At 42.0% G+C, this 12,322-nt stretch overlaps 1 protein-coding gene across 3 annotated transcripts in view; it reads left to right on the top strand.

Moving 5' to 3' along the window:
- The window catches only part of UBE2K (ubiquitin conjugating enzyme E2 K), a 231,459-nt gene that overhangs the window by 3,102 nt on the left and 216,035 nt on the right, over window positions 1-12,322 (top strand). Inside the window, exon 2 of one of the 3 annotated variants that reach the window (XM_085642240.1) lies at window positions 1,013-1,077. The exons of 1 other annotated variant lie outside the window; for it this stretch is intronic. In XM_085642240.1, the coding sequence (XP_085498366.1) occupies window positions 1,075-1,077 (3 nt within the window). In that variant the 5' untranslated portion in view covers window positions 1,013-1,074. The remainder of the gene's footprint in view (window positions 1-1,012; window positions 1,078-12,322) is intronic. One more of the 3 variants, XM_085642238.1, reaches the window with a different exon arrangement.

Below are 12,322 nucleotides of genomic sequence, written 5' to 3'. Positions count from 1 at the left end.
AACGCTCGGTGTAGAAGCTTTACATCTCCTTCCTGATGTAGGCTATTTCTTAAATAAATTGTTCCTTGGGTACAGGTATGTACAGCCATTCTCTCCACCTCTTACCTAATGCCCAGAAGGAGATGCAGTGGGTACCAAAGATGAAATACCTATTTCAGATGGGAACACATTAATAGGCTTGCTTTAAACACAATAAGAGGATGTAGATTAATAGGAAACTTGGTCGGTAAAAATTTAACAAAAATGTATTTGAATGTGTAAAGCACAGTTTAGTTAGGGCCTTACAGAATGTGATACGTCAGTGTTTCAGTAACTCTAATGTGGTAGACTTTTCTGTTTAGGACATGGGCCACTGAGAATGTTCTGTCTGCAAGCACCCTGAACTTTTTTGCATAACAAGGCTTTTCACTGTAACAAGATGACTGATTATTTGACCACTTGAAGTTGTTGAATTTCTGTTTACCCTGCTTTGTTCTCTCTGCTTTTTTGTTACAAACTTCATATTAATTTGCACTGTGGAAGGAGTAACTGCATAAATTTACATACAGTGGTCATATTGGTTGGGATTGCAGTGTATGTCCTTCAAGTGATTTACGATTAATACGAGGAATTGGCAGAGTAAGATTTCAAGTGTTAAAGCCAGAATCTTTCCTCCAGTATCATTCTACAACTTACACTTGACTTTACTCATTCACCTATATCATTCAGTCTCTCACCTCTAAAAAAGATGCGCGGGTGAGGTTTGCAGAAGGTTCTTTCTATGGCGCTCTACAGAATTACACAAGTTGTTGTGAACTTATTTATGTGCAGTGCTTTGAGATGGAGAGATCACCCACTCCCCAGTTGGACGACCAATATCACCCGGTTTATACAAAAAATTGGTTTCCCCAGCACACGCTAATGTCAACATGTATTACATAAATAACGGATATCAACAATTCTTGTCGTGCTGTATATTTGTTAGGTTTATTCTCATATGTTCTTATTCAGTTCTCTTTTTTTTTTTTTTTAGCCAACCCGTGTTTCGTCGCCCATGGCTGGTGGCCGCGACTTCCTCAGGGCTGTTCCGTCGGTATGGTTAGTGTTTTAACCGGTTGTAATTGCGTCCGTAAACAAGAACATATGAGAATAAACCTAACCAAGAAAGACAAGAATTGTAGATATCTGTTATTTACGTAATACATGTTGACATAAGCATGTGCTGGGGAAACCAATTTTTTTGTACTCTAAAAAAGAATCATGCTTCTCGTTTGCCTCCATTACCATTGGTATGAATAAAGCATAAGCACCTTGTCATCTTATTTTTCTCATTATGTTCTCTGAAGATATCGACGTTTTCCTTCTTCCTGTCAAAGCAACACTCAATTTCTCATTGAAATGTTTCCATTTGGCTTTTGATTGCTTCCAAAGCCTCAACTTTCTCCCTTTTAACTCCAGCAATCGAGGATTGAGTCTTGCCCGAACTCTCATTAGGTAATTGCACATTCTGCTAGCCAATGCTTTTGAACCAATTATTTAGTCCTTTTATCCAACTTGACCTTCTCCTTGACACCACAACTCTGACGACCCCATTTCTAGCTAGTCTTGCTACAGTACAGTCACTTTGTTATTATTCTGGCACACAATGTGACCCTCAACTCATCTTTGTCACAGTTCTTTCTTGTTGAACAGGGCCCTACTGGGTTGCAGCATGACCTTGCAGCCTGGACCCGAGTTGGTGTTAAGTCTCTTCAGTACATATGAGCTCACATGGACCTTCATGCACAAATCTCATCTTTTGTGAAACGATAAGCAGATCATGTTTCTCTTTTACATTTCATGCAAGTTAGGCCATAGCTGGCTCGCACTGATCCAACGACTACGTTATGATCCATTACAAGTCCACAGAATACTTGTCTGACACATTTCAAAGCCTACTGCAACTATCTGTCCCCCTCATCAGTTGCTGAACAATTAAAACATTCCCTTTACTACCAACAGGCATTGGTGCTGTGAAGCCCCAAAAGCTGTGAACTGTGTGGTAACCTCTCTTCAGTTATTAGCTTAAAAATTTAGCTGCAAATAGTAATGGCGGTAGCAGATTTAAGTGCTGCATTACACAAGAAAGAAAACTACCCCATTGCCTGATTGTTCCTGATTGAGCCAAAGTCCCTTCTCCCACTCCAAAGAGGAAATCTTGTACATTTCACACATTAGTATATTGCAATAAATCAAGCCAGTATGTCGTCATTCATCAGTACAGAGGGAACTTTATGATGCACTTGGTGCTTCACAAATGTAGCAGTAGAGCTCTGACAGTTTAAAGTTGGGGAAATTGGGTGGCTGTCCTGTAGTTTGGTAAGCTGCTGTTGTTGGTGGCTATTTTATTGTATATTGATTTAAGGAAAACTCGGGTGTTAAGCTCTGTCTAAATTCGGACGTAAATAAATTCAAAGCATATTGAATATGCATGATGAGGGCAGTGGGTCTTTATGATACCTACAACACATGTTACGTTTTGGAGAGAGCATTGAGTGAAGGATAGCAGGTACCCTCTCCTGCATTTCAGGAACCCTTAAGACGGACGCACCCACCCGTTTTTTTCTTTCCCTTGGATACAGAACGTATGGGGGAAGAGACCTATCCGTCCTCCCCAATTCATCCCAAGTCAGTTTGTACTCTTCATTTAGTTTTCTTTTTGTGACTAAAGTTAAAGGATTTATGTAAATTGAAATGTGCAAAGCCTGTTAAATGAAATGCTTTACGTTGTCGGGCTTTTTTTCTAGCTCAACACTGGAATAGGTAAGTGAACTGTTAAAACATTTCAAATATATTTCACTAGTTATTATTTTTATAGGATCAAAACATATTAGAACACTTTAGTTGGTGATGTGCAAATTTTAAATATTTTTTCTGAAACCCAATTTCCAAACATTATTCATGCGCTATTATCAGTAAAACTACATGTTGGTGGGAACGTTTTGTGGCCATTTCAATGGAAAATAAGCTCTCTGTAAATGACAGTGCACTACCGCATCATGCTTTGGTAATCTATTTATGAAAAGTGAGTTTTTAAACATGAACTGGGAAGTATTACTACTGCTGCCCAGATGACAATGCTATTGGTGAACTAAGAGGGAAGCCAGAGATCATGTGTACCCTATATATCGGCTCGATTCTTGTAATGCATGGAGCAGACATTTAGTCTAGTAAATAAAGAGTTTTTGTACAGCAGAAATGGTGAACTTGCATATTTTGCGGGTGCTCTCTTATGTGATAAAGAAAAAGGTAGCTCCATAAGACAAAATATTTGCCTAGGATCACACAACTTGAGACCAGTTTACGGGTCAAGTATATTACAGTTAGGTCGAGTAGATTATTAAAGTTACTAGACCTGCAGGTCTAGTTACATTTTTATGATTTTTCGAGCTCTGGTTTTATAGTGGCGAGAGGCATCAGTCATCTTATGCTTCAAATTAAACCCTTTGCCTTAAGCGTGTATTATCTTTCACCATGGACCTCGTTATATGATGGTAAGATGTTACCTAGGAACCTAAAGTTGTCATAGTCTGTAAATAAGGACATAGAATAAATATAGGGTCTTTGCAAATTTATACATTTGAAAAAAACGAATTCAAACAAACCTCCTTGTGAAGAAGCTGTTGCGATTGTCTAATGGACCTTTATAGAGCAGCAGTGCATACTGCACTCAGAGACAACCTTGTGCACAAGTAAGGAATCAAACAATTAAATATAGTTGGCTGGTAGGAGTGCTGGCACGATCTGCAACCAGCAGTTGCTGCTGATACATGGTGAGGGTGAGTGCTGAAAAGCGAGAGCAGGGTTGAAAAAGAGAGCGGTTATAAAATAGGTACTTTGTGAAGTCCAAATGTGAGCTAATAACGGAGTTCTAGAAGTACAACATAAATGGCCATTAAAAGCAATTGCTTATGTAGGATTGCATAAAGCTATTCTGTATAATAACATTTATTAACGGTTCTCCAGTAGGATATATTACTGAGAGAATACGTTATTAGCAATATCGGGTCTTGATGGCCACTGAAAAACGTGTGTATCTATGGATGTGTGTGTGTGTATGCTATGTATGTGTATGTATATATGATATATATTCTTCCTAGACATAGTTATTTCAGCAAGTAAAATCCAAATCACCAGCTTAAATGCATTATAAACAAATACAGCATCCTTACTTAGAATTAAGTTTATATTAAATCCTATTTTTTTTTCCTAAAACGCATTCAAATTTCATTGAATAGGCAGATCAATTGCATATGTTCCGAACTGGTTGACATAATAATTTCTTCCAAAGGAGTTTTTCCTGTAAATATCGTTTTTCAGGTCTCGGCCTGTGACGCAGTGCATGCGCTGCTCACCTTGGCGAGATTTATTGTTGTGGGTTTCTTTGCCGAAGGGGGTCAGGACATGTGGATGCGCCCAGAAGACAGGAGATATGTACGGCGCCCATCTGAACAGCCCAACACATGTCCACGCTCCCAGAAGACAGGAGATGTGTACGCAGGTATGCAGCAAAGCTGAAGATTGTTTAGCTGGCAGTGATGCGTTTGCTTTCAAGACTACCCATTAAATTACAAATGGCAACATTCAGAGGCGAGATCTTAAAAAAAAACAAAAAAAAACTATACATGTGTTTTTCCTAGGATGTGTTGCGATCCTTTACTGAATCTGTCGTTATCCCGCGCACTCCCTTTCTCAATTTGTCGGTCTTGTTGCATGATAGCTAATATCTGCCTACCAGAGTGGTTATTATTTAATGTGTACACACATGCGCACGCGCTACTAATACCCGCCTGGTTAATGAAGTAGAAAGCAGACATATTACCAGTGTGGATATATTCTCTCTGCGAGGGCCTATCTGTGCTGTCGGGACAGCGGCGAAGCAGATTTGCGGATTCGCATGATACGGAGGATACGATGTTTCCCCGTCTAATTAGGTTATGCTTCCTTCCTGTCACCTCAAGAGATACATGCATCCCTTTGAAAACATGTGGGGATGTGATGAATACTCGATAGGCAGTTAAGTAAATACCTTTATCCAATAAATGTGCTACTTGACAGGATAAAGCAATAAATCCCGCGCTGAGTTATTAGCTTTGCAGTAGTCTGCCATGAGCAATGCCTGCGTCGTTGGTGTGTTTAATAGGCCATGCTGCGCTACACGAAGCCACATGATGTGCGTCTGCTCCAACTGCTCACTTCTCACTAGTGGAGAAGTTACGGCATGAGGTCATGCCATGTGAGCGTTGTAGGGGAAGGAAAATCTTGCTTCTTACATATCCCATGTGTCTGCTTTTTAAAACACTAGACTCTGAGCGCTGTTGCGAGTGAGGAGGCACTATTAAATAGCGCACTCTGCAAATTGCCACTTCTCTTTTTGAAACTCAGGAGCAGCAACATTGTCGTGGGGTCTCCAGGGCTTTAAGTGGAAGTTTTTTCAATATTCTGTACAAGCCATAGTTGCTGCTTATTTATCTTATGCAACTAATAACAGTTGACTAAGCCAATAGTCCTGACTTGTTGTAGGTATGATGTTGCTTGTTGTATTATATATCTGGATGCAATGACAAACAGCAAAATGGAAGTCGGGCGGCATACTATGCTAAGCACATATTTTTAGCTTATGTTTTAAGCCACGCCCTTGATTACATTGGCCACACCCCTTTGAGAGACCCCGCCAATGTTTTTTCATCTTACTTAAAGCCCTGCCTGAAGGGATTTTTGTTGCAATCGTAGACTCAGAGAATTTAGATCAAAACATCCTTTTGGAGTGGCAAGTATCGGGTGCAGACTGGTTACTTAAATGCTGCTATTACTCTCTAACAATAAGGATGAGTCATCACTAACGAAGACAAGTGTCCCTTTCCATAGGGGTGACTCAATATTGATAATGAGCATGATTTGTCATCATGTAGCACTCCGATGATCATATCTCGTCACTTAAATTAGAGTGAAGATGACCTATTGCAAATCAAAAGGTTGACTGAACATGACTTAATCATCACTAGCATTAAGGATTACTTGCCATTTTGAATAACAATAATGCTACAGAATCACTAAGGAGGACTTGCGACAAACCATAACAATGATTTTCTTGTATCCTGTAGGTTGTAATAGTTTTTCCATTAGTCTCATGTTGTGGTTTGCCTGTGATCTCGAGGTGAGACTCACAACATTTATGGAGAGTTTGTGGACAACTACCATGGCGATCAGATTCGAGATTCAATGGTCGCTGGAATACAGGCCTAGATATTGGTGGTCGCTCTTTGGGAGGCCCGATTTATATTTTGAGAATAAAGAAGATTATACTTACCTGATCTGGAATGCTTGACCGGAAATGAATAAAATATATATATTTGGCAACGAGTTTTGCTGTAAGTTTGGAGTATTTTGGAGCTTGCTACTCTGAACATTCAGAAGCGGTTTGGTTATGCCACCCAGTGTACGGCTAAAAACCACTAAAACGGATATAGAAATTTATGCCAAAGTTGGGATCCTCAGGTACCAATTGGCTCTTAAGTTACTGGAGGTGTGGCACAGGTTCGTTGCTGATGTCATCACAGGTGAGACAAGCGGGTCAGGCATTTCCATCCTACTGTCATGCCAATATGCCACACATCACGCTACTGACTGATCATGAGTGCGCATCTTGAAATTTTGTGCAGATTTCAGTTCAACTATGATGTTCTTGTAACTGGAACAAATTCAATATATATTCTAAATTTCGAGCAATGAAAATTCATTTGTTTTTCTACTTTATTGTCCAGTGTTGCTGAAACTGATTATTGTGTAAAAAAGATGGCATTTGCAATGCAATAGATCTCGCATTTGCGACATTTTAAGCTATTGCCATTGTAAATAAGAAAGTCCTTTTATTTATCTGTTTTTAAAATCAACACATAGATAAAAGCTTTGCCATTTACAATGCCAGTAGCTGAAAGTTTCGCAAATGCGAGACCTATTGCAAATGCTTGTATTTTCTTTATAACCTCTGTGCAATTTATCTTTAAGGTGTTTCAGGAAGATAGCTATCTCGAAGGCATTTGCATTTCTTAGTGCTACACCTTATTTGTTGTTGATGCATTTAATCTGTTGATTTACATGTTGTCTAACAGTTTTATAGCTATGGGATATATATTTTTCTGTGTTTCTGTTGTTGGTGTTCAACCCCCACCCCCTTATTTTGTTGTTGTTGTAAGGGAAAGTCTACTAGACAATACACGCACTGTTTTTCAAGGCATATTGTGGTTTACCAGAAACATACAGGGGCTTGGAGACTGCCTTTTGCTTATCGTTGGTTGGCTTTCATTGTCACTCTAATTTACCTGCTCAAGCTTTACTTTTTTTCTTCTGTGTTAACCACTCCTTGTATTTTCAAACAGTCTCCCTTGTGACCTCCCCCCCCCCCCCCCCCCTGCACTTGTGTTGATCTGTGACCCCAACCTGTTGCCTTTTCGTCCCCTTCCATGATGCTTTGCCATTCACCCGACCATCCTCAGTGTTGCTTTGCCATTCCCGCCTGCACTCTCCCGGGTTGCTTTCGCTTCTCCGCCTGCTTTTAAAAAGAAAAAAAAGTTTTGCACATTTTGTTTTCGTTTTAGTTACTAATCCAACTCGGATCAGTAACTTTAAAAACAAGCATTGGCATAGCCAATAGGTCTCGCCTTTGGGACTTTAGAAGTGTTTAGCCATGCAACAGTTGATGTTGTTGCACCAAGGATATTGTGCTGCATAACTAAATACTTCTAAAGTCCCAAAAGCGAGACCTATTGGCTATGCCAATGTTTGTTAATTGTTAATTCTGGAATCTGGTACAGTGTTTCTGTGATCCACCAGTAGCCGTCTGCTCCTCCCTTTTATTTGAACAGTTCATGAACACTGTTGGGATAAAGCAAGGATATGTGAGCCTGGTTGGTCTCTAAATATGGACGTTTTGGTAAGAGGAGACAGTCGGGGAAGTTCAGGGGGGAAGTTATTCAGTGGTTTTTGAGATTCACAGAGGGGGACTGAAGCAATTAATCGGGGAAATCCAAGATGGGAAGATTAGGTATATGGATACGAGTGAGCACAGCAGAGTGAGTGCATATAATAACTGTAAATGGTGTACTAAGATATGTTGGAAAGTGGGGTTAAAGGTGTGTGGTAGAGCGGTTGTATGGGATGGAGAGCATTGCTGAGGGAGGGTTATTTGCTTCAATGGTAAGAATGGGCTACATTAGATAAAGAGTTAATGAACATACGTTTATTTTTTGGAGAAAGTGGAAAAAAGAAGTTGTAAAGGCAGATGGAGTACCCTGGGTGAGATTTTAAAATGGTAAGTAATAAGTATGTTACCTTGATAGGAAAAGGAAGAGGAGGTCAGAAAATATTGAAAGATGTGGGAGCCTAAGGTAGGGTGGAGTGTGGAGAGTTGAGAGAAGAGTGCAGGACAGGATGAAGAAAGAAGATATGGTGGTGGCAGTAGTAGGATAAACTGTAGCAGGGGTGTGGAATTTTTGAAAAAAATTACTTGTCCAAGGGACAAAGTGCTACAGAAATCTTCTTGTCCTGTAATAAAATCCACTTGTCCCCTTTACTACCCTAAATAATTTAGCTGCTGCTTTTACTAAATCGGTTACACCCTCCTAAGTAAAGTTGCCCTCCGCTTCTGCCCATCAGTAGTAGGCAACCACGCAAATCCCTTTACAGCAACCTATAAGCTTCCACATTCCTCTCACCATAAAGGCGAAACACATCTACTTTCCTCTCAATTACAGTACACAACCCTTCCACTGACTCATCATAGGCTCCATCCCATCACCCTTTGCTTCTGTTCCTTCACACTGTTAGCTTCATGTTACCCATTTCTCTCAATACAGACCGAATAGTGTTATCTCCCCTCTCTCTCTCATTACAGGCCACAGGTTCCATGCCCTATTCATCCACTACACAGAATACAGGTGTCATGCTTGGCCCATTTGTCTCCAACTCACTACATGTTCTATGCCCCTAGGGGAGTGTAATGCTGTGGCTCGTGTGCATGTAGCATAAAAGACACTGGTGGCAGACTTACTAGCCAGGAGAAAAGAGACAGATGGTGGTGGCAGTGAGTGGAAATATGTGGGACCCGAAATGGAGATGGGGGGGGGGGGGGGGGCAGGATGAAGTAGTGTACAAGAATGCAAGGAAGTGTGCAAAGAGTATGCTGGGAAGAGAGGTGGTCAGGTTTGGTGAACAGGAGTTGAGGCGCTAAGCAGGGAGTGAGCGGCAGAAGGAAAAATGAATGTGATATAGCGACTAACAACTGAAAGATACAAGACAAACGGGAGGCATCTGTAAGATTATGGGTTCACTTTTCTTAGCAAGTAGGCAGGGGTTGGTTTATTCCGGGCAGAAAGAGAAATTTGGTTTAACCCCTAATATTCTGGTTTATAGAAGCATCTTTCACCCCTGACTGCAGTAGGCCAACACCCTGAGAGGCTGAGGAAATCAGAATAAACAGCAAAACACAACAAAAGGGGGCCACAGAAACATAAAACCCAATAACCATATATTTAAAGCAAATAACCTCAAAATCAAGACACAGTCAATACTCGCAGTGTAACAGACACGCTCTGAACTGGATTATTCTGGGCGAAAGTACCAAAAATGCAAACTGAAATTGAAAATACTAAATATCTCTCTGCATATTTTGTGTACATTCACCTGTGGCATCCTTAGTTAATTTTTCGTGAGCCAGGACTATAATTCCTGTCTGAGCCACTGTCGAGCGGAGCAATATACGCAGAGGGAACAGTAAGACTGACTAGCCAAGCCAGGGACTGCATATATATGAGTTTTACCCCTTTCTCAGAGCCAGAGACTATACTCAAACCAAGCTAAAGTGGTTATAATTACGGGGCCGGGCTGAGCCAATGAGGGGCTTAGTGCAGGCACCGCTGAAATGTTATTATCAGGATTAAAAGGGGTAGTATTAACATGAGGAGCCGTCGCAACAGAATACACACTGGACAAAAAAATAAGTTAAAAAAGACATGCCAACCCTCCCGATTCAGACGGGAGACTACCGATTTCAAGGCTAGTCTCCCGCCTCCCGATTCAAGCATCCAGAAGCCCGAGTCCTCAAGGTTTCAGCTGACAGGGCTTGGTAATGTGTAAAGTGCTGATTCTTCCAGCAATAGTCAGAGTGGCGATGCGGGGGCTCTAGAACGGGTGAAAAACCGACTCAGCCCCATTAACAAGCGAATTATCTTTTAAAGACCTCTGAAGTACTCGGGGGCGGCTGTGTGTGTGCCCGGGAAACTGTCTCAGCCCGGGCTAACACACAGGGGTGGGGGTGGGGGTGGGGGTGGGGGTGGGGGGTTGGTGTATGCACTGCCAGCAACCTGCCAGGCCAGTGCACAACACTTGCGTCACCCTCTCTCTGCCAGCCATTGCGCTCCATGCTTCTGAAAGGTAAGAAAAAAAAAAGTGCATTTGCGTTTCAAATGTCCGATGCTGCAGCAGATCACTTTCAAAGCCCATACATGACAGTAACCCGATTCAAGGAGCCACTCTACCGATTTTTTTCTAAAAAATGTCCTGCTTTGCTCATCTGAAATGTTGGCATGTATGACACACTGACCTGAGGCTTGCATGTAGAGGGAAGACACACTTTGCAGCGTACCCGCTTTAGTGACGACTTGTGTGCTGCTTGCTGCTCCTCTAGTGTTCATCCCCTGGATGTTCCCAGTGTAACCACGGCTCCGGGCTGACCCGTAGATTGACCATCTTGCCGGTTGTAAAAGTTGTTGGGGGGAGGCGCGCTCTCAACACCAGCATCAGTAGTTGGTTCTGGCCACCAGTCACAGTAAAGAAATCCTCAATTGAAGGCTGCAGTCCAGAGCCTCAGTTAAAGCCAGTCAGATCAGTGCTACTCCGTTTCCTGTGGCGGTCTGTGCCTTTCCCGCCCTGCGGCCGCGCTGAAAAGGGGGGGAGGGGTGTTGGCGATTTCTCATGTAAGAGCAGAGGCAGGGGCGCCGCCCCCGCTATGACGTTACATGCCGCATCTTCATTTCCTTATGCCGGGTTTCAGTCTCCCCTGGCCCTGGACAATGCCCTCATGTTCTCCTCACGTGTGAGGAGCTTCAAAAGCAGAGACCCTCCTCCACCCGTTCCCGAATTTTTCGTGACGACTTTGGCGGGATTGTAGAGAGCGGCTCTCGTCATTTGATCTGCAGAGCAGAAAACTTTTGAAGTGCCGATAATCTGCATTTGAGCTGCTGGGCCTGCCAAGCCCGCCACACAGACCATTTAACTCACACAGCTCACAGATCGTTTATTATTGATGTGAGTTAATCTCTACTTGTCCGTCGGACAAAAGAGACAGTGAATCTTCTTGCCCGTCATAAAAATCAACATGGTTCGGGCGTCGGGCGATATGATTCCCCCACCCCTGTGTAGGACGGTCACATGGCACTGAATGTGTAGAGCACGGTTGGGGTGCACTTCTAGACAGTGCTGGCAAATACAGGAGCAATCTTCTGTTGGCAGGGTGAGTGATGACTTATTTAATAGTGACATATGTGCCACTGTGAGACCATGCAGTAAGAGTACTAATTGAAAGTTTGAGCACTTTCTGCATTTTCCAAGACTGAAACTGGTCTGAGGTTGCTTGTAGTCCCTTCTAGAGGGGGATTCACCGGCAGTTCAGGGGACTGTTCCCATGAGGAGCAGGGTGAATCCTGTCTAGGGTGGCACAGTGGGCAAAAGGTGATAGTTTGGAATGCTCCCCAGAGCGATTATTTGCAAGCATTCTTCCCATCACGTTTTTTGTGTTTGACGTATGTGTCATACCAGTGAAAATACATGTGGCACATTAACATGTTATAAATAGCAATGGACTAAGAGAAAAATCAACACCTTTATTACTACATTGCAAACCTCAAATTTCATATATCTCCACAGTAAGGCCAAACAGACATAAGAAAAACATTTCTGCCTCACAGACTGTATGTAGCATTGACTTTGCACAGCTAAACCGCTCATAATGTGGTTGGCTCTTCAATATGATTTTAACACACTGCACAGGCGAAATCCCTTAGCTTCTTAATGCCTTTGTTTAACAAATACCTATGAAGAAATGCCTTGACGTAACCCCATATATGCAGATGCGTAGAATTAAATAGGTTCTTTATTTCCATCGTTGATGGAGGGGAAAGAGGTCATGACCCCCTAGAGGATTTCCCTTATGTGTGTTATGGGCCCTACCCACACTCCACATTGGTAATGAATGAAATAATACCCTTTGCGCAGCTGCATAAACATTATGGTATCGAATTGTTTTTTT

Source organism: Triturus cristatus, chromosome 2_2 (assembly GCF_964204655.1).
Source record: "Triturus cristatus chromosome 2_2, aTriCri1.1, whole genome shotgun sequence".
Classification (NCBI taxonomy): Eukaryota; Metazoa; Chordata; class Amphibia; order Caudata; family Salamandridae; genus Triturus; species Triturus cristatus.
Note: the sequence above shows the minus strand (reverse complement) of the source record. Positions and strands in the feature narration are given on the sequence as shown.